Source organism: Phalangium opilio, unplaced genomic scaffold, assembly GCF_054372755.1.
Source record: "Phalangium opilio isolate 3A_F unplaced genomic scaffold, DU_Popi_V2 ptg000217l_1, whole genome shotgun sequence".
NCBI classification, from domain to species: domain Eukaryota; kingdom Metazoa; phylum Arthropoda; class Arachnida; order Opiliones; family Phalangiidae; genus Phalangium; species Phalangium opilio.
Window position 1 is genome coordinate 455,369 of NW_028324218.1, and position 22,803 is coordinate 478,171.

Below are 22,803 nucleotides of genomic sequence, written 5' to 3' on the forward strand. Positions count from 1 at the left end.
TTATTCCCAACGCTACGAAATTGCAAGTTATTATCAATGAGTAAACGTAAAGGGAATATGGATGTATATGATGAACTTTCTGAAGATGATTCTGAAGACATGGAATTGGAAGAGAGTTCGGAGGCAGATGAGGGTGAAAGTAGCGTTTCAAAACCCAAAAGACATAAGAGTAAAATTTGGCAACACTTTCATCAATCCGGTGACGATTGCATCTGCAATATTTGCGATGTGAAACTTAAAATCAAGGCTGGAAACACGTCTAGCATGTGGAATCACATTCGGGCAAAGCATGAAGACTCTTACAAGAAACTTCAATTGGAAGTGGAGAAGTTTAAGGCCGCAACCAAGCAACCAACGTTAGAGGAGGCGTTTAAGAGAACCACCATATTTTCAAAATCACACCCAAGGGCTATAGAAATAACTAATGCTATTGGCCGAATGATTGCCATGGATTTTCAACCATATTCAATTGTTGAAGACAAAGGTTTTTCCAATCTTCTTCACATTTTAGAACCAAGGTTCCATATACCTTCGCGCACAACATTTTCCCGTTCAGTCATTCCTCAGCTTTATGAGAAGATGCTGAAAGAATTGAAAACAGAAGTTGACGAAATCTTCAAGCCTGAGGCTGTGGAAAGCATTTCATTTACGACGGATTTCTGGAAATCGCGATCAAACCATAATTTTCTGAGCCTAACGACGCACTTCGTGACCAAAGACTTTGACCCCGTCATTCGTACTTTCGCTTGCATGCCTTACGAGGAGGACCACACTTCAGCTAACATAAGACTTGCTCTGAAGAACCTAATTGCAAAATTCATTCCTGACAGCCACCTTTCAGGAGAGATTCCAATATACATTGCAACAGACAATGCTGCAAACATGGTGAAGGCCATAAGAGATGAACCGACATGGAACCATGTTTCCTGTTTTTGTCACACGCTACAACTCTGCGTTGAAGATGGAATAAATAACTTTAAAGTCAACAAACTACAATTAAGTGCTATTTTGGCCAAATGCAGGGGAATTGTAGGCCATTTCAAAAGAAGTGGTCCCTCTACTATATTGCTTAATAAAGCGCAAGAAGAAGGTGGATCCAAAGTCAAGAACCTAATTCAAGATGTCTCAACTAGATGGAACTCCACTTACTATATGATACAAAGAATGTGGGAATTAAGAAATTTCGTTACACGACTTTCCTTTGATATGGACAATATAGAAATTATATCCCCTTCTGAATGGAAAGTCCTTAAAGGCCTTATGGATGTCTTAGAGCCATTCGAAGTTGCAACAGCAGATCTATCAGCTGATGACTATCCAACAATGTCAATGGTATTCCCAGCCTTACACTACATCTCACAAGAAATGATTAAACTTGCAACTAATCGAAAATATGAATGCCAAGACATAGCAAATTTATACCTGAAGAATTTAAAAGCACGTTTTCCTGACTACATAAGCAACAAGCTTTACTTAATCGCTATGGTTGTGGATCCCCGTTTTAAAGATGTGCTCCTTTTCAAAGAAGTAAAAAAAACGAGTCAAAGGACTTTTAAAAACCAAAATTAGCAAATTTCAAATCGACCATAGCATAGAAACCGCGAATGACAAAGCAGAGCCTGTAGCAGAATTAACAGGGCTATGGAAACATGTCAACAAAAAAAGTGCTGAAGCTAGGAAGGATAAAGCAAGTCTAACTGATGAAGTTGATGTGTACTTGACCGAGGAGACCATTTCAAATAAATCCAATGCATACGAATATTGGAAGCTTCACAAGCCTAACTTTCCAAACATAGCTAAATTGGCTCAACGTTATTTGGGGATTCCCGCGTCTTCTGCGTCTAGCGAGAGGGAGTTTTCAACTAGTCAAAACATCATGACAGAACGAAGAGAAAGTATCTTGCCAGATCATTTGGAACATTTAACCCTATTGCACGACAATCTAAATAGGAAGAGGTCGAAAAAATAAAAAATATAAAAGATGACAAGTTAAGAACAGCCAAGTGTGGGAAACAACAATTTCATTTCAACCAGGCAAAGTTTCTTGAACTTAGAAGAACTTAAGTTTGAGTAGACTTTTCCACAATTCTCAGTATTATCATAAGTTTATAACGGTATTATTCATTATTTCAATCCTCGCTAAAAGCTATAGCGTCTTATTTTTGTACTTTTCGCCATAATGGTATCCAAGTCTTTCATAATAAAAGTATTTCAACCCGATAAGTACCCGATATGATTTTTTTGCTACCCGAAAAGCACCCGACTAATGGTAATTTAGCTAGGCCTAATTATTCGAGTACCCGTTAGAAATCCGGGTACCCGACCCGATACCCGATTGGAAGTTTTTTCAACTACCCGTACCCGACCCGAAACCCAAAAATCACTACCCGCACAGGCCTACTACGTAGTTAAATTCATTAAATATATTTATTATGACGTTAATATGGTTAATTTATATGTACAATCCGTTAGTAAATAAAGTTAATTTAATATAACAGAATTATTAACTGACATCTGATTGGCTTGCCGATTACAGTAGTTCTCAAAATCGCCGCTATGGGTAGGTGGCGCTGATCAGGAATAAGGCTAATTAAATTAAAGTTAAAAGTAGAGGTGTGCGAGTCCTCATTTTTAGGTTTCGAGTCCGAGTCCATCGAGTCCTTAAAACATGGTTTCGAGTGACTTCGAGTCCATTTCCGAGTCCAAAAAACATGGTTTCGAGTCCAAAATTCTTAATCCGAGCCCAAAATTCTTAATCCGAGCCCAAAAATCGTCAAATTTACTCTTAAAACATTGTTTTTTTTTCTAACTGTTTCAAAACTAAATATTAATAGTAATTTTAACTTTTTTAAATATGAAAACATTTTTATCAGTAGCTGATAAAGTTGGCTATTAAGTTGGTAAAGAAAAATGGACTCGACAAGCCCTAAACGGGTAATTTTAGGCCTTGGTCAAGGACCCGGGTACCCGTTCGAGTCCTAGGAAAACCAGTTTCGAGTCCGAGTCCGAGTACTCGGACTCGAATTCAAGTACCCGTCATTTTCGAGTACACGCACAGCCCTAGTTAAAAGTATACCCTTTGTGATAAATAATATTTGATTTGATTTCTAATTATTTCAATGTATAGCTCAATTAAAAGTTAAAATGTTACAATTAAAAATTAAATATTCCCATTGAGCTATTTTCATACTTTTGCAAGCAAACTGGAAATTAAAATTAATTGTCATGGAATTGAATTGAATTAAATTAAATGATAATACATTGTTGCTAGGCTTGTTAGCTTTATTAATTAATTAATATCTTAATTACTTTTAATTTTAAATTAATTGTGTTGAAAAAATAATAATTCAATTTGTATTTCACAAAAGAAAAGAAAATAAAATGCACTGAAATTATCTTTATATGAATGAATAAATAAATAAAAGTGGCATTATTGTTAAAAAAAATTGTTGTGATTATTTATTTATTTATTTTTAAATATTAATTGGAGTATTGGCAGTGATGTGTATTGAGCTATGGGAGAATATAATGGACTGCCATTAGTCTATAAATATAAATTATAGTAGTGGCAGTGATGTGTATTGAGCTATGGGAGAATATAATGGGCTGCCATTAGTCTATAAATATAAATTATAGTAATGGCAGTGATGTGTATTGAGCTATGGGAGAATATAATGGACTGCCATTAGTCTATAAATATAAATTATAGTAGTGGCAGTGATGTGTATTGAGCTATGGGAGAATATAATGGGCTGCCATTAGTCTATAAATATAAATTATAGTAATGGCAGTGATGTGTATTGAGCTATGGGAGAATATAATGGACTGCCATTAGTCTATAAATATAAATTATAATAGTGGCAGTGATGTGTATTGAGCTATGGGAGAATATAATGGGCTGCCATTAGTCTATAAATATAAATTATAGTAGTGGCAGTGATGTGTATTGAGCTATGGAAGAATATAATGGGCTGCCATTAGTCTATAAATATAAATTATAGTAGTGGCAGTGATGTGTATTGAGCTATGGAAGAATATAATGGACTGCCATTAGTCTATAAATATAAATTATAATAGTGGCAGTGATGTGTATTGAGCTATGGGAGAATATAATGGACTGCCATTAGTCTATAAATATAAATTATAGTAATGGCAGTGATGTGTATTGAGCTATGGGAGAATATAATGGGCTGCCATTAGTCTATAAATATTAATTGGAGTAGTGGCAGTGATGTGTATTGAGCTATGGGAGAATATAATGGACTGCCATTAGTCTATAAATATAAATTATAATAGTGGCAGTGATGTGTATTGAGCTATGGGAGAATATAATGGACTGCCATTAGTCTATAAAAATAAATTATAGTAATGGCAGTGATGTGTATTGAGCTATGGGAGAATATAATGGGCTGCCATTAGTCTATAAATATTAATTGGAGTAGTGGCAGTGATGTGTATTGAGCTATGGGAGAATATAATGGGCTGCCATTAGTCTATAAATATTAATTGGAGTAGTGGCAGTGATGTGTATTGAGCTATGGAAGAATATAATGGACTGCCATTAGTCTATAAATATAAATTATAGTAATGGCAGTGATGTGTATTGAGCTATGGGAGAATATAATGGACTGCCATTAGTCTATAAATATAAATTATAGTAGTGGCAGTGATGTGTATTGAGCTATGGGAGAATATAATGGGCTGCCATTAGTCTATAAATATAAATTATAGTAATGGCAGTGATGTGTATTGAGCTATGGGAGAATATAATGGACTGCCATTAGTCTATAAATATAAATTATAATAGTGGCAGTGATGTGTATTGAGCTATGGGAGAATATAATGGGCTGCCATTAGTCTATAAATATAAATTATAGTAGTGGCAGTGATGTGTATTGAGCTATGGAAGAATATAATGGGCTGCCATTAGTCTATAAATATAAATTATAGTAGTGGCAGTGATGTGTATTGAGCTATGGAAGAATATAATGGACTGCCATTAGTCTATAAATATAAATTATAATAGTGGCAGTGATGTGTATTGAGCTATGGGAGAATATAATGGACTGCCATTAGTCTATAAATATAAATTATAGTAATGGCAGTGATGTGTATTGAGCTATGGGAGAATATAATGGGCTGCCATTAGTCTATAAATATTAATTGGAGTAGTGGCAGTGATGTGTATTGAGCTATGGGAGAATATAATGGACTGCCATTAGTCTATAAATATAAATTATAATAGTGGCAGTGATGTGTATTGAGCTATGGGAGAATATAATGGACTGCCATTAGTCTATAAAAATAAATTATAGTAATGGCAGTGATGTGTATTGAGCTATGGGAGAATATAATGGGCTGCCATTAGTCTATAAATATTAATTGGAGTAGTGGCAGTGATGTGTATTGAGCTATGGGAGAATATAATGGGCTGCCATTAGTCTATAAATATTAATTGGAGTAGTGGCAGTGATGTGTATTGAGCTATGGGAGAATATAATGGGCTGCCATTAGTCTATAAATATTAATTGGAGTAGTGGCAGTGATGTGTATTGAGCTATGGAAGAATATAATGGACTGCCATTAGTCTATAAATATAAATTATAGTAATGGCAGTGATGTGTATTGAGCTATGGGAGAATATAATGGACTGCCATTAGTCTATAAATATAAATTATAATAGTGGCAGTGATGTGTATTGAGCTATGGGAGAATATAATGGGCTGCCATTAGTCTATAAATATAAATTATAGTAGTGGCAGTGATGTGTATTGAGCTATGGAAGAATATAATGGGCTGCCATTAGTCTATAAATATAAATTATAGTAGTGGCAGTGATGTGTATTGAGCTATGGGAGAATATAATGGACTGCCATTAGTCTATAAATATAAATTATAATAGTGGCAGTGATGTGTATTGAGCTATGGGAGAATATAATGGACTGCCATTAGTCTATAAATATAAATTATAGTAATGGCAGTGATGTGTATTGAGCTATGGGAGAATATAATGGGCTGCCATTAGTCTATAAATATTAATTGGAGTAGTGGCAGTGATGTGTATTGAGCTATGGGAGAATATAATGGACTGCCATTAGTCTATAAATATAAATTATAATAGTGGCAGTGATGTGTATTGAGCTATGGGAGAATATAATGGACTGCCATTAGTCTATAAAAATAAATTATAGTAATGGCAGTGATGTGTATTGAGCTATGGGAGAATATAATGGGCTGCCATTAGTCTATAAATATAAATTATAGTAGTGGCAGTGATGTGTATTGAGCTATGGGAGAATATAATGGACTGCCATTAGTCTATAAAAATAAATTATAGTAATGGCAGTGATGTGTATTGAGCTATGGGAGAATATAATGGGCTGCCATTAGTCTATAAATATAAATTATAGTAGTGGCAGTGATGTGTATTGAGCTATGGGAGAATATAATGGACTGCCATTAGTCTATAAATATAAATTATAGTAATGGCAGTGATGTGTATTGAGCTATGGGAGAATATAATGGACTGCCATTAGCCTATAAATAATTAATTATTAAACCCAGTTGTTATTATAACATTGCCCATTTTTATTAAGATTTTTAAATAACACATTCATTTAAATACAATTTATTTATTCTTTCCTCTATATATAAAAATAGGCTTGTCTTATTCATGAACTCATGATGAGTTCACGAATCAGCACTACCAGACCCTGTTTGGCTTAAATGTTTGACAATATCAACCCAATTCCATCCTCTAATCATTTCACCTTTGGAATCAGTTTTATCAGCTAATTTTCTTTTTTGACGTTTTGTTAATTTTGGTTGTTTTAATTTTACACTTGATTGAGGTTGATCCTAAGTTAATTAATTAATTTCAAGGGAAAGGATAAGAATTAATTAAAAAAATATTTAGTAATTAATAAAATACCTCTTTTTCAGTTTCAGTTATTTCAGTTTTCAAAGTTTCAAGATTAATTTCGGGTTCTGATATTTCATTGGTTAATGTTTCTAAATGTTCCTTTGCAAATTCAATTATTGTGTATGTCATGGACATTCCTATGAGTTGATTAGCCTTAAATTTAAATTAATTTTGATTTCAATTTAAGTCAGAATTAATTAAAATTAAAATTGTATTAATTACCTCCTCTAATATTTTTTCCTTAACTTGATTCTTAACAGATACTCCACTAAAATTATATAATATAAAGGATTTAATTTGAAATTCCCTAATTAAAGTTTAATTTAAATTTAATCTTACATGTGTTTATTGTAAAATGCATCCATAATAATTGTTGGAACTACATTAGGATATTCCTGTCCCCATGAAATTTCGAGTAAAAATGATTTTGCAGCACCTTTATCACCAATCTAAAGATTTAAATGTTACTTAAATTTAATGCAGAATGAGCTATTTATTTCTCAAAAACCTAAATTATACCAAATATTGCACAGAAGTTGGTGATAATTCCTTAAATTTTTCATCCCCGTCATAAATTGACCTTAAAACTTCAATTTCTTCCTAATTATTTTAATTAAAAGCGATAATTAAACGGTATTTTAGATTTTTAGTTCAAAAACCACAACCAAGGCTTACCAAATTATTAGGTTTAATCTTAAATTCTCACCTCTTGCAACTCCGTGCAGCTCATACCGGTTAATTTTATTATTAATTTATATAATATTTAATGTTAAAACTAAGACTAGCTCTAATTTTAATTAAAATAAGCTAATTATAACAAAAATAATTAAAGATAAAGTATTCTCAACGTGTAGTTGACCGCCATTTTTAAACCCGTACCGTAGTAGCAGACAGCTACGGGTCATAGGTCACTTAGTATTTTGGCGGGAAAGATTGTCAAAAGTAGTGTGTGAAATCGGGCTCCGACTTAAACGCAAATTAATTAACTTTCAAAACAAATTATTGGATATATATTATTTCTACGATCAACTAAAAGGTAAGACTGTATTTTTAAATCATAATTAGCATTCTACAATTAAAATTAACGCGATTATCAACCTTAAATCACTTAATTTAACCTTTATTGACTACCATTATTATTTAACTTGTATTTAAAGTTAAACTTGACGCTAAGTAAATTAAAATAATTCCCACAATTAAATTTAAATATATTTAAAGTAAACAATCCCAAAGATAAACCCCAAAATACGTAAGATGGCGCCATAACTTTAGCGGGAACTAATATGGCGCGAAATTCAAACTCAAAATACGCACGTGGCTAAATTTAGCCTTTCCTCAAATTTCATTTAAAATTTTAGTTTTCCCAAGATGGTTATGGAATCTATCTCTAAATCAAGCCCCAATTTACCATGGTCAGTGTTTTATACATAATATTTAAACTTAGGCTTAGCAAATTTAAGCCTAACATTAAAATACTAATTAGGGTTGAAAAATATCGGCCTTCTAAACTAGAGGACCTAATAGCGCATGAAGATATCATTAATACAAGTAGGAAATACGCACTTTTTTATTTTTAACCCTTGGCCAAAGATAAATTTTATCACAATTGTTATTGTAGTCGGTAGATTTATGAAAGAGGACCAATTACCTCATTTGCTTTTTTATGGACCTCCGGGTACGGGGAAAACCTCAACGATTTTAGCTTGCGCCAGACAAATTTACTCCCCTAAAGAATTTAGCTCTATGGTTTTAGAAGTAAGTTAAGCCTTGGCGTAATTTTTAACTTTACCTAAGCCTTTGTTTTACTTTATTTAATAAAGTTAAACGCGTCAGACGATCGTGGTATTGGAATAGTTCGAGGTCAAATATTAAGTTTCGCGAGTACCAGAACGATATTTAAGTACGTTTAATTAAAATCAATTAATTAAAATCAACCCCAATTAATCTAAAAAAATTAAATATTTTCGTTAAGATCTGGGTTTAAACTGGTCATTTTAGACGAAGCAGACGCGATGACCAATGACGCGCAAAATGCCCTTAGACGAGGTCAGTTAATTATAATTTTAACCCCCTTCTACTTAATCCAATTAATTATTAAAATTAACTATTACTAATAGTTATTGAAAAATTCACGGAAAATACCCGATTCTGTTTAATTTGCAATTATTTATCGAAAATAATTCCCGCGTTGCAATCGAGATGTACTCGATTTCGTTTCGGGCCTTTAAGCCTCGGCCAAATGATGCCGAGATTGGAACACGTCATAAAGGAAGAAAGGTAGGTCCTTCCTTTCCCATGATCCTTCACGGCAATTAATACCCTTAAATTAATTAATTAATTAATTAAATAATTAATTTGAAGCATTAACGCGACCCAAGATGGCAAAGACGCCATTGTTGAGTTAGCCCAAGGAGATATGAGAAAGACGTTAAATATTTTACAGGTATATACTTCGATACGCGTTATATTGTACTTCTCATCTGTTGTGAGGGGAATTTCTTTTAATTACTTTTTAATTTTAATTGGGATTAGAGTACTTCTATGGCGTTTGGGGAAGTTAATGAAATTAACGTGTATACTTGCGTGGGACACCCGCTAAAATCGGACATTAGAAATATAGTTAATTACTTGTTAAATGAAGGTTTTACCGAAGCTTATAATCGTATCCTTTTGTACTAATTTGTCAATTAGAAGTCTATAATTATACTTCACTTCTAGAACTATTAGAAGTCTATAATAATTTCCTTCTAAAAGTATTAGAAGTATATAATAATTTCCTTCTAGAAGTAATAGAAGTAAATAATAATTTGCTTCTAGAAGTAAATAATAATTTGCTTCTAGAAGTAATAGAAGTAAATAATAATTTGCTTCTAGAAGTAATAGAAGTAAATAATAATTTGCTTCTAGAAGTATTAGAAGTAAATAATAATTTCCTTCTAGAAGTATTAGAAGTAAATAATGAATTCCTTCTAGAAGTACTAGAAGTGTATAATAATTTCCTTTTAGAAGTACTAGACGTAAATAATAATTTCCTTTTAGAAGTACTAGAAGTGTATAATAATTTCCTTATAGAAGTAAAAGAGCTTTAACTTAAAAACTTACTCAGATATCAATAATCTGAAGACTTTAAAAGGCTTAGCTTTACAAGACGTCTTATCACAAGTTCATAACTTCATTCATAAAAGTACGTCGCGTTTTCCATGATTCCCCGTAACTTACTTACTACGCGTAATTACAGTTGAATTACCATCTAACGTCAAAATGGAGTTACTCAGCAAAATGGCCGACATTGAGTAAGTTTAACTTAAATTTCGATTTTAATTAACTAATAGCGGCAGTGTATGTTAATTCCACATTAATTTAATATAGCTCAAAACGTTTCGCTGTCATTACGATAATTACGCAAATTACTAAATAGGTTAATGACTCTTCTCTGTTAGATTTCGTTTAGCTTCGGGAACGAGTGAAAAAATTCAGCTTTCATCTTTAATTGCCGCTTTTCAAATTGCCAGGGAATCCGTGACGTCATCAGAAGACGATTAAATTCATGACGTCATGAAATATTTCTTAAATTTATTTCCTTTACTTTTGTATTTTCGTGAAATTTTCAAGAAAAAATAAAACAAAATAAAATTTCAATTTCAATAAATAAATATTGGCGCCATGTTTTCTGGGTTAATACACGATATTTGGTGGTGCAATTACTGCATGCAAGACACTCATTATATTTCCTATGAAACAGTAATAACCTCTCCTTTAAATTCATCATTTTAAAAATTTAAACCTACTTAACATCTTTGAAAGTCATTTACATTTTGTTACGTTAATTTTATAGAATTAAACTAATTCTAGTTAAATCTGGTTCTGGGTTGGAGGCCGGGTTGGGGGGGGGGGGTCACGCCCCCTTAAATCAAAAACGGATGTCTAATTCATTAACAGAAGTTCCATCGAACTACGCACAAACTTCCGACGGAGACCATTTTTTATTTAGTTTTTTTGATATATCCCGTGATTTATCTTACTTCCGTTATCTCACTTCCGCATTTGTAAAATCGTTTGAACTTTTTGTTTTGCAAATCCGGAGAAACATTGTTGTACCCACCCCTTACAACATAATATACTGTACACAAAAAACAACAATAGAAATTAGCATGAATACATACATCTACTAGGAATAATTGTGTACCCATTTTTTCTCATCGCATCTAAGCCCAAATTTGACAGCAGCGCCACCTCACTCACTGCAGGCCTTCCTCGCTTTACCTCCTCGAATCAATGACCTCACTCACTCACTCACTTCAAATTCATTACAAGCCTTTCAGTTTGTCATGACCAGATATTAATTAAACAAACTTATGGAAGGAACATACATATCTTATAAACTTATGTTTGTACTAATTAGTTCGATTAAAAAAACATTTCTATATAGGCGCTCGTTGCCATACCCATTTGCTTATCGGTTCTTCTGTTGAATCTGATAATAAAACGCAACATCCTCTTTTCCTTTCACCGGTAATTTCAAGTTTTATCCGCACCTTTATATAGAGAAAATAACCCGTTATTATTTTGTCCATTGCGAATTCAGTCGCGCCTCTCTTTGGTAAATGTAATAAAAGTTGGCAAATCAACAACATTTTTTAAAACGAATCAAGCTTGAGTTCCAGGAGCTAGTCCGTTTGTTTCTTACACGCGTTTTTACCGTGAAGTCTGGAGCAACGAATGTTTTATATATACGTGATTAGACGGAGCTAGCGAGAAACTTTCATTATTGGATTAACTTCTCAAGGAGAAGGACAGGACCTCCTCTAAAGCTAAATAAAATTTAAATTAATTAATATAGATTATAGATTATTTTAATCCATAGAAGTTTAAAATTTATTAGTAGTTTTTTTAAAGTTTAAAAATTTCAAAAGCGCGTGCGAATATTTAAAGTTTAAAATAAATATTAGTAGTTTGAAAATATCAAAAGCACGTGTGAATATTTAAAGCTTAAAATTATCAAAAACACGTGAATTTTTAGAAATTTAAAATTATCAAAAACACGTGAATTTTTAGAAATTTAAAATTATCAAAAACACGTGAATTTTTAGAAGTTTAAAATTTAATCAAAAACACGTGCGAATTTTTAAAGTTTAAAATATTAAAAGCACGTGCGAATTTTTAAAGTTTAAAATATTAAAAGCACGTGCGAATTTTTAAAGTTTAAAATATTAAAAGCACGTGGATTTTTAGAAGTTTAAAAATATCAGAAGCACGTGCGATTTTTTATTCAGCTTTTTAACTTTCACGTGCTGTCAAAAAAAATTAAATAAAATAAAAGCACGTGCAATCAATAAAAATTCAAAAGAAGTATATTAGCATTGTAAAAGTGAAGTGTTTCAACTTTCAAGTATAAGCGCGCCCTCAAGTACTCAATTTGTGAACTACAGTCGTAGGGGATGAAGGCGGCTGTTGGATTTTATAACAAATATCAGCAGCGGGAGAAGAGTGTAGTCTGCAAGTGCAAGGACGAGGTTGAATCCAAGGATTTTCTTCATACTAGTAGTAATAGTAGCAGTAGCACTAGACAGAGCGCGTTTGACTGTCGCGCCGGACGGAAGATCGCGGCGGCTTTTAGCCGCTTTGCAAGCCGTCCAAGACGGCGGCAAGAAGAGGACATGGCAGACACACCATGTCCATGTCCGCTTCAGGACGCGTGCAGCGGGTTATTGTCAACGCCGAGACAATTAGTCCCCCTTAGAAATTACAGTTCTAAAGACATCAGTTATTGTACAATGAATCAACAAAGATTAAACCGGACATTACGGTTGTTGTTGTTATTGTTTATGTGCGTGATAATTAGCGGACAATGGTCAAGCGTTTCGGCCTTACCGGTAAATAATGGTGGTGGTAATACTTTAACCAAAAGAGCGTCTGATTCGACAATCACACAAACAGTGGTAAGTAAATTATTATGTTTATTATTATTGGTAAAATTGAACTTATATAGTATCATAAACTTATGATAAATATAACGTAACGTGGGGTCGAACAATTCGCCAAGAAAAAATTAAAGTGCAAAATTGGTTCTTGAACACTAAAATCGTTCTTTCAAATCTGATTTATTTGTTGCGGGTAAAATTGAACTTATATATTGTATCATAAACTTATGATACAATATAACTTAACGTGGGGTCGAACAATTCGCCAAAAAATCCAATGTGAAAATTGGTACTTGAAGAATACTAAATCTATAATGTGTTTCTTTCAAATCTGATTTATTTGTTGCTCTGTTTTATTTTGGGGGGCAAGTGTTCGACCCCCCAGATATGTGTTTATTACATGGGAGTTTATCTATATTGAGGGGTCAATGGATTAGATACGCTTTTATCTGCGCAGTCTCATGGTCTTCTTGATAATGTGTGAAAACATATAAGCTACAAGTGGGTGGTGCCAAAAATACTTGGTTTTGTAATTTGCTGCCAAACGAAGAAGCACGTCTAAAATTAATATTATTAACTTTCGGTATCTTCTATTTTAATTGCCGATGGCGGTTGAATTGAATTGAATTGAATTGCACTATTCAAATGACTGGCAACACTTACAAGTATTTGTTGAACAAGTACAATTTATTTCCTTATCAGTTCAAATAAAATCAATTCTTTATATTTTGCAAAAAAAGCTTTGAAATAATAAATAAAATACGGTTTTGCCACAAATGCAACTGAAAAATTTTGGGAATCTCCAATCGAATATTTACTTTTGTATTTTGGCAACCAACAAAAAGAAATCAATAAAACTTGAGGACAAACAATAATAACACTGAGATAATCAAAGCAATTCGATAAAGGCATTCTCTATCTGCAACAATGGCAATCTTAAAAGGAACTGAAATTACCATTGAAATAACGCTAAATTTCAATGGAAAAAATGTACTTTCAAGATAGGAAAGTGCATCAAATTTTATATACATCTACCTATTGTATTCAAGAACTTTAGAAATAGTCCTAAATTGCTATAAAAATGTTACAATTTTCAATAGAAATGAAAATAAAAACACCCATTTTAAGTTTGAAATTTTATCTCGATTCGAGTAACTATTGCATCCTTGAAATGGTTTAATATGACAATAGACTAAGGTACATTTCAATAAGCGTATATTGTTCTTTCTAAGGATGCAAATAAACAGGGAAAAGTTTGATAGTGTTTTAGGTGTATAGAGATGGTTACTTTCAGTTTCAACAAAACGTAGACCCTCTGGCGGACGGCGTTTTTATTCCTTTTGTCCAATCCTTTTTTATCATCACCACTTTAATATCGATTTTGGGGATATTACAGTGTCACTGGCACTTTGCACTGCTATTACGCCTGAAGGGTTTCCCGTTATCCGCCTTCTCTTACTGTCAATTCCCATTGGTAACCAGTATGGATAGTATGGGGAAGATATAGAGAGGAGGGGTTGCTAGGCAACGGGAGCAGGAGATTCTGGATTCTGAAACTTCGCGCCATTTTGAGGATAAATTAAAATCAATTAGGATGTAACTTGTCCGGGGAGGGGGGGATATTAGATTAATTAATATAAATTAATTTATATAGTTAATATTGATTGAGTAAGGGATATATTATTGGTTTAAGCTGAATTTGGGCTTCAAAATGAGCTAAATTCGGCGCAAATCAGGCAATAAATAAGAAAGTTATAAGACCCGAAAAACACGCTTACACACAATCTTAAACACATTAAAATTATACTCTTCTTATAGAACAGAATCTGGCCTACAAAATGAGCCAAATTAGGTCAAAATCGCTCCATAATTAAAAAAGTTACAAGCATTAATTCAACCCCATCCCGATGAGCACCAACATTTTTTTACCCAATTGCAGTTACAACCTATTTGCTCTAAATTCCGGGTACACAATCTTAAGAACCTTAAAAATATACCCTTCTTATAGAGCAGAATCCGGCCTATAAAATGAGCCAAATTAGGTCAAAATCGGTCCACAATTAAAAACGTTACAAGCATTAATTCTACCCCATCCCGATGAAAACCAACGTTTTTTTTTACCCTATTGCAGTTACAACCTATTTGCTCAAAAATCCGGTGACAGTAGAAGTTTGCAGCGCGTACTGTAGCTTTTGATTAATAAGAAATAAAGATCTCGAGATCAAAAAGCGCGCGAACGAATATGGCGGGAAATATATATATAAAAGGCGGGACTTGAGCACGTGGCTCAAGCTACAAATAACATAAAAACAAGTCGGGAAAACCAAAATATTACCTCTCCGTGTCGAGAAGATTATATAACCTTAAGTATCCAATGAAAACGTCGACCTTTTGCCCTCATCCTTTCCCGCGCTTTGCGCTTCCGCATTTCATCCTTACTCTCAACATTATCTTCCTCCATTTTACATATAAAAATCAAATACTCACAAAAAGAAGTGGCAAAAACCTGCTGGCTCTTTACAACCACTTAATTTGACTTAATATCCAATTTCCAACAACAATAATATACCGGTAGTTTAATTGACAACCTACTAGCATCGAAATTCTCATAAGGAATGGCTCCGGCGGATAAAAAACGGCAATTTTCAACTAGGTGGGCGTTATCTCATAAGATTTGAAAAATATCATTTGTCTTTTTTACCAATGCCTAACCGTTTGGATTTTTTAAAGCAGTCTTAGCACCAAAAAATATTTTTGAATGAGGATAAAAAAGGTCTGTCCTCTCGTAATTTTTTAAGCTTTTATCATGATTACTCTATACAACAGTAACAAGGAGTATAAACGCATTAGTGGAAGCAGTATTTTTTTCCCAAAACAATCTCGCTTATGTTTATGCAATGAATGAAATATATCACAATGCACGGGCCTTGATAGATATAGGAGGCAATGAAGGAAATATATCGCATGCATGGGCCTTGGTAGATATAGGAGGCGATGATAATCTCTCTCTTTGCACGAGAGGTTTATCCTTAATATTTAAATAAATATAATTATTTTTAATTATTTTAATCTTCAATAATTAATATTAATAATAGTTAAATCGTTTAAAATAACGTTATACCTAATATCATCTCAAACTTTGCTAATATTGACGTTTAAAGTGAAGGGTACCCCTCTTCCCGCTTTCTTCAAATTTTGGGGTATATATACGATTCGTTTCCATTATAATAGTAAGGAAAAACCGCAAATGCGAAAACCTTTGGTAGCGATCCTACCTTAGGGAGGCTAGACGTTTCTCGTAACCCTAGCTGATCGCCGCGTATATCCTAAAACCAAACGATGATAATGGAGTAGAAGCCAATGATACAGATTGGTGTCTATGTGGAATAGACGGAAGACCAGTGGATGGTGGTGTTAGAAGGCAGTGTAAGTGCAGACGGGTGTCAATGTGGGATTCACAAAGAACAGAAGATGGTGGTGATTAGAAGCCAGTATGTACAGACTGGTGTCCACGTGGAATGGACAAAGACCAGAAGATGGTGGTGATTAGCAGCCAGTAAGAACAGACTAGTGTCCGTGTGGTATGGACAAAGACCAGAAGATTGGTGGTGTGAGAACTCAAGTAGAGGAGCCATTTCCGTGACTGTGAAAGCAGTTCGGAAATGGCGAACACGTTTGCTCCGATACGCAAACTGCGAACGCGGTCACGTGGGTGTAACAACGGACAGACAGACACACACACAGACAGACAGACACACAGACAGACACGGCCGTTACAGAACCTCTCCTGGACTACGTCACACGGAGAGGTAAAAATAAATATAAAGAAACAGTAATACAGATTATTATAGAAAGAGAGCGTTGCAGAGATTATAGCATAGCGAGTGCTACACCTCTTTGACAACTTGATAGGGGGCGCCCTGTAGTAAGAATGTCATTGACCCAAACTTTAACAGCCCTGTTGCTTGCTTGCTTTGCTCCCTTCCTTCCTTACTTACTTTTGGAAGAAACTATATATATTTATGACAATCTCAGTTGTCATTGGGTTCAAAGGGGTTTCATTTTAACTTTGGAATTACTGAAAAGATGGTACAGTCGCTGGCTTTTAGGTGATGATACGAGATGTCGGATACTTAACACCATAACAGTTTCCGGGTGGTTATGGAGATTTTTATTTTAATACTTTGCAATTATGCTCAAAATACTATCTAGAAGAATAGTAAAATAATAATAATATTATTTTAACACGTGAATATTATTTTTAAAAGTGGTAAAGTGGCCCACACCTCGGACTACCCTTGTGTGATTAAACCCAGATTGTTACTACTCGATGCGCCGCACGTTATACGTAATGGGCTATTTTTAATTTGGTTAAAAGGAACCAAGGATTTGGTATTTTTATTTTATTTTAGTGTTTAGTATATATTAAAATTATTTTAAATTTAAATTTTTAATTAAATTTAATTAGAAATAAATTTATGGGAGGGTTTTATTTTAATTCGTATTATCATGAAATTTGGTGCTGTTACTCTACGGAATACGTTCTTTCTTATGGTACTTCTAAATTTTATTGACATTTCGATTAGAACGAGTTATTGGTGATCAATTTCACAAATTAAATAGCTTAAGGGATAAATTAATTCGAACTAAGTTAACCCATTTATTTAATAGCTATCACCTAATATACGTTTTGTAAATATTAAAAAGTGCATATTTTAAAGCCGTATTTTCACACCACCGTTTAATCAATTGGGGGATTTACAGGAATAGATGCAGCTAATATATCTCCAATGTTAATACTTTGAGTGAAAATGGCACGTACGCAATCATTCCTAGTAGCTCTTTATGCATTCCTTTTATCTTTAATATAGCAATGAAAACCCGACTTTAATTATTATTTTGTTGTGTTAATCACGGAATTAATTCAGTTTAATTTTTAAGTTAAAAGCGATTTATTTTAACATGTCTAGACAAGTTTGATTTTCTCCTTAACGCAAGAAAAAAATAATAACCCCCTCTAATTAATGTTATAATTAACAAGAAATGTTGTTAATTTTTCATAAAATTAAAATTAAAAAGAAAAAAAACAATTAAGTAATAGTGGAAAATTACATCATAATGAAAGCGCCTGTTAGTCTATCAAATAATATAATAATTAAGCTCTTATAATTTATAAAGAGGCCCAAATAGGGGTCCGGGGGGCCCCACAACGAAAAATATAAAATGAATTAAATAAAACACAAGTTTTTCATAATAAAGAAGAACTGTACTTTCTTATTCTTTAAAACTATGTAACGTCACGTCTCCTTTTTCTGAAAGTGGGCGTGTTTTTTATGTTATAAGTTTTCAAGGTTAATAAACCAAGCGACCCCAAAATGTAAAACTTAAAAACCTCCGGGAGTCCGGGTTGACAAGAAATAATGACTTTTAAATCTTTTAACAATTGTAATAAGAACGTATGTACTATGTACATCTTTTACAAATGGGCGCCCTCCCTTCTCAAGAAGTAATTAATTAGAACGTAATTAACAATTAAACTTAGTTAATACGGGAATATTTTTAAACCTCAAAAGAATTTATTTTTCTTTGTAACCTAAAATTAACTATATAGTTGTGTCACATTCCCTTTAATTTTGAGTGCCGTACTTTATTTTTATTATTAATTTAAAGAACTTAAGTTCCTTTGTTAAAAGAAAGAGACGGCCAAGTCCCAAGTAAATATTTTTGAACCAAACTGGATTAAAATTTAAAAATAAAAATTATACGACTTTAATGGGATTACTTTTGTTTATTTGCAATCTTAGAAAGGATATAAAAGTACCTTTCTTAAAGGGGGGAATATAAAGTCTCCAAATAACGTTGCAACCAACTATACCTCAAACTTAAATGAACTCTTCAAAGGAAAACCAGTGAGTCGTCAATAAACACACTTAAGTTTAACAAAGTAAAATTAATATTTTATTATTTCGTTAAAAATTTAAGGGGGATCCTCTTTATCTTTATCTCGCTGACAAAAGAGGCTCATTTATTTTTAATAGAAAATTTAATTAGCGAATTTATTTTAAAATGAGATTTAATGCCTTAAAAGATCAAGTGAAATTAAACATTAATGAAAATTAAAGTTTTAAAATTACTTTCTAAAATTCTAAAATTTATTTCAAGTGTATATGGAATCAATTTTTAAGTGACAAGTGACTCTCCCCTCTTATTTCAATCACGTGTGCAGACGGGAATCACGTGCTGCAGTATATTTTACATATCAAGGACACACGTTATTATTTTTAATATATTTTTCTTTACATTTACAAATAATTACATAACAAAAACAAAATACACAAATAATAAAAGACAAACTAACGGCAGTTAAGTACCTTTAACCGAACTAAATACATAGGAAATATAATTACCGATGCCATGTCCCCAATTTACTTTGAATAGTGAAGCCTTGAATAATGTATTCTTTATTGGTATTTGAAAGGCACAGCGGTGATTATGAAGTGGATTAGCGAAGTATAGCTAAGATTGTCGTCGTGTACAACCTTCTATGGTTTTACAGCTTAGGTCTTTGATACGGGGGACAATTTGGATGTGTGCCAGCCAGTTTGTTACAAGTACTTGTACGCTTGTAAGAAATTGTGTGTGTGTTGAACACACCTCCCAGATAGATTACTAAAAACCGCTACATACGTAACTGACTTAAGACTCGTTAGACTGTATGGTATTTTTAATCCCTCCCAAGTAGCTAAGCTAATGGTGGTTAAAAGTGACGTCACGCTCTTGTTTTATACGATACAGGGAAATCCCTCAAGGGTGTCATAGCCCTAATTGTCCTCTATCCATCAGTACCAAGTACTTTGGTCTATCTCAATCAGAGCCCGAGAAAATTAACTTTTAGTAAAATACAAAATGTTTATTTTTTTACGACAGCCAATGAACCTTGAACTTTGTGACGTCATAACTTTGGTTTAACAATACTTAAAGGGAAATACATTGAGGGTGCTATAGTCCTAATTGTCCTCTATCTAATGGTACTAATTACTCTGCCCTAGCTCAATCAGGGCCCGAGAAAATTAAATTTTAGTAAAATAAAAAATGATTATTTTTTTCACCACAGCCAATGAACCTTGAACTTTGTGACGTCATAACTTTGGTTTAACAATACTTATAGTGAAATCCATTGAGGGTGTCATAGCCCTAGTTGTCCTCAATCAAATGGTACTAATTACTTAGCTCTAGCTCAATTAGGGCCCGAGATATAAATGTTTGAACAAATTGACCAAGTGTGAAAATAATTGTAAATTACAATATTCAAGTTTGATAAACTTTGCTTTGTGAGCTTCGGTAAACTCTATAACAGGGCTAATAAAACGTAACTTTTATTTTCGTTCGCCGCGCCTTATGCGCACAATTTACAACTCTCTCGTGCTCCCGTCTCTCGATTTCGCGTCGGTTATTTGGCGTCCGGCTCAAGAGGGCCCCAGGGTCCGTCTAAACAAAGCCCACAACAGGTTCACGAAGATCACTCAAGGTTGTGGGGCTCTCACCCCCACCGCGCGCGACGCGAAACTGGGTTTGGTGACTCCTGCGGTGCGTCATCGCGCTAACGATCTAGTTTGTCTTCACGATCTTCACTACGGTCGCGTTTCTTCCCCGCTCATGGACTATTTCAGTCCCGCCCCTTTGGGCCGTACCCGGGGTCACTCCCTCAAACTAAGGAAGCCGAAGGTGCGAACGAGTGCCAAACAGAACCATTTCACAACACGGGTTATCAACGACTGGAATTCTCTGCCTGCGGACTTAGTTTCAGTACCCGATCGCAAGCCATTCCGTCACGCGGTCATGAACTGGCTGACAACACCAGCAACCCGGCCTTGACTGCTCCTACTTTCGTGACTGTTTGTGCCCCCATGTTGTTTAGGTTCCCTGAACTTTCGCTTTGTCATTGTTATTCTTAGCACTTTCTGGTTTTTTCTGTTTGATTTTATTTATTATTCTTATTATTATTATTACTATTATTATTATTATCATTATTATTATTATTATTATTATAATTAACTTTTTTATGCTTTGTATTTCTCTGCCGTGTATCGCTGTATTATTATTGTTATTCTCATTATTGTGTTTTTTTAGAGGGCGGTCACACAGGGGCCTTACTGGCTCAGTGACCACGCACCACCTCGCCAATTGCTAAATAAATAAATAAATAAATAAATACAAGCTTATGAGTAGATATTAGGCTTAAGTTTTGGGGCCCAAAAATATTAAAAAGAAAAATAGTAAACTGCAGAAAACAGTGGCGCGCGCAAAAAGTAAAGAAAGGAAAAAAAAATTATTTGGCGCGTTTTTTTACCCGCCTTTTTGATGGGAAACACGTGGTGTCAAAATCCACTATTGAAAGCGGATGTACATACACTGTTTTTGTGGGCAATATGGGGGCCACCTGGAACTCTAAAACATTGTGGTTTACCCTAAACACTTGAAGGAAAATAATACACCATTTTTAAGGGTAATCCTAACGTTACTTGCCCCTGAATTACTAACTTTGACATATTGTAGTTCAGGCTCATTGCAAGTGTCAAGTGACACGGTGAGATCATAATTACTACTCCCTCTATTGTTATAAAGCAATTAAAAAAATATAAAAGTCTAACAACTTCTAAGGTATAAACTTCTAACATAAGTTTATAAGATATGTTCACCATAAGTTTGTTTTATTAATATCTGGTCATGACAAACTGAAAGGCTTGTAATTTTGAAGTGAGTTAGTGAGTGAGGTAGTTCATAGATTCGAGGAGGTAAAGCGAGGGAGGCCTGGTGAGTGAGTGGGGCGCTGCTGTCAAATTTGGGCTTAGTAATGCAGACTAAATAGGAGTGCCTAGATGGAATAGGTCCTAGCTGCAAAATTAATTAACCACCACCGAGTGTACTTAGGACATCAATTCAATTCGCTCCCCCTCGTTCTCCTTCTCGAACTAGTTATCTCGAGCTTCTGTAAGTCTCTCAGTAGCATTACGAATCGTATAGGTAGTGCAAATCATACTTATGGATGGAATATATCACTTATAAACTTATGCTTCTACCTTACTTAATATTCTATTTAGAAAAATATAATATAATGCAAAGTTCTTGCAAATGATTATAGTTATTCATTTGTATTCAAAGCGTTTCTTTCATTATAAAATGAATTGGAGTATGGCCATAAAAAGGAGAGATACGGGTTTATGCCCGTAAAAGTATTAGCATATGAAAACGAGACAATACGTTGGTGAAAGGAGTTCCTTTGTTACCTGTTTAACCTAATTTCCAGAAATAAACCTCCGCCGCGACTAAGGAATGCCCCAAACACTCAAAATGGAAAGTTTAGTAGTTAAAGGAACCATAATTTCTCTTCCGACTGGAGCTGCAGTGCCAGATAACCCTCCTTCTAAACTTACTCGATGAATTAATTTTATTTCTCCCACGAATAATTAACAGTGAAATTGATTTCAAAGTGGAATTATAAGAATTTAGGCGATTTCTGTTTGAATTTCCCAAATATTAGTTTTAATTTAATTAATTTTACTAATTTCCTTCAAGTCTAAATTAATTTTACTAATTTTCTGCGTTTTTAAATTAAATTTTATTAATTTTCTGCGTTTTTAAATTAATTTTATCAATTTTCTTCATAGTATAAATAAAGTTTTTAACTTTCTTCAAGTATAAATAAAATTTATTAATTTTCTTCATAGCATAAATAAAATTTATTAATTTTCTTCAAGTATAAATTAAATTTCTTCATGTTAGTATTAGTATTAGTTTTAGTAAGCACCGCTCCTTAAGGTGATTAAATAAACTATACAGAACTATTTCATTTATAAACACAACAGAGGGGTCGGATACTAACCTAATACCCAATAAGAAATCTATAAGATTAGACAGTGCAGTTGTTCCTATTAAGGGGGGAGAAAAGAAATAGGCCTC

General features: G+C 33.5%; 4 protein-coding genes across 4 annotated transcripts in view; 3 read left to right on the forward strand and 1 right to left on the reverse strand.

Annotated features, from left to right (window-relative positions):
* Positions 1-36: 36 nt before the first annotated feature.
* On the forward strand, positions 37-1,569 carry LOC149615371 (zinc finger BED domain-containing protein 4-like). Its single transcript, XM_089857125.1, has one exon. It carries the CDS (start codon positions 37-39, stop codon positions 1,567-1,569), a length of 1,533 nt encoding a protein of 510 aa, XP_089713251.1.
* A 4,995-nt stretch (positions 1,570-6,564) lies between these two features.
* LOC149615372 (RWD domain-containing protein 4-like) lies at positions 6,565-7,806 on the reverse strand. Its single transcript, XM_089856357.1, has 6 exons — positions 7,629-7,806; positions 7,442-7,522; positions 7,262-7,371; positions 7,145-7,190; positions 6,932-7,075; positions 6,565-6,858 (listed from the first exon to the last, which is right to left on the reverse strand). The coding sequence occupies exons 1-6, from the start codon at positions 7,650-7,652 to the stop codon at positions 6,691-6,693; spliced, it is 573 nt and encodes a 190-aa protein (XP_089712483.1). The 5' UTR covers positions 7,653-7,806; the 3' UTR covers positions 6,565-6,690.
* A 34-nt stretch (positions 7,807-7,840) lies between these two features.
* On the forward strand, positions 7,841-10,575 carry LOC149615373 (replication factor C subunit 5-like). Its single transcript, XM_089856356.1, has 12 exons — positions 7,841-7,958; positions 8,281-8,334; positions 8,406-8,470; positions 8,541-8,677; positions 8,743-8,822; positions 8,895-8,968; positions 9,040-9,199; positions 9,284-9,365; positions 9,455-9,584; positions 10,029-10,106; positions 10,161-10,215; positions 10,363-10,575. Exons 2-12 carry the CDS (start codon positions 8,291-8,293, stop codon positions 10,463-10,465), a joined length of 1,008 nt encoding a protein of 335 aa, XP_089712482.1. The 5' UTR covers positions 7,841-7,958; positions 8,281-8,290; the 3' UTR covers positions 10,466-10,575.
* Positions 10,576-12,360: 1,785 nt separating this feature from the next.
* The window catches only part of LOC149615374 (stromelysin-1-like), a 40,866-nt gene continuing 30,423 nt past the window's right edge, over positions 12,361-22,803 (forward strand). Inside the window, exon 1 of the mRNA XM_089857126.1 lies at positions 12,361-12,861. Within this exon, the coding sequence (XP_089713252.1) occupies positions 12,361-12,861 (501 nt within the window). The remainder of the gene's footprint in view (positions 12,862-22,803) is intronic.

Coding starts and splice junctions, on each gene's coding strand:
- LOC149615372 (XM_089856357.1), bottom strand. CDS start 7,652: ATGAGCTGCACGGAGTTGCAAGAG. Junction 7,372..7,441: donor CAACTTCTGTGCAATATTTG/GTATAATTTAGG, acceptor TTAAATCTTTAG/ATTGGTGATAAAGGTGCTGC. Junction 6,859..6,931: donor TAACTGAAACTGAAAAAGAG/GTATTTTATTAA, acceptor TAATTAACTTAG/GATCAACCTCAATCAAGTGT.
- LOC149615373 (XM_089856356.1), top strand. CDS start 8,291: ATGGTTATGGAATCTATCTCTAAATCAAGCCCCAATTTACCATG. Junction 8,969..9,039: donor GCAAAATGCCCTTAGACGAG/GTCAGTTAATTA, acceptor TATTACTAATAG/TTATTGAAAAATTCACGGAA. Junction 9,585..10,028: donor TTTTACCGAAGCTTATAATC/GTATCCTTTTGT, acceptor AAACTTACTCAG/ATATCAATAATCTGAAGACT.
- LOC149615371 (XM_089857125.1), top strand. CDS start 37: ATGAGTAAACGTAAAGGGAATATGGATGTATATGATGAACTTTCTGAA.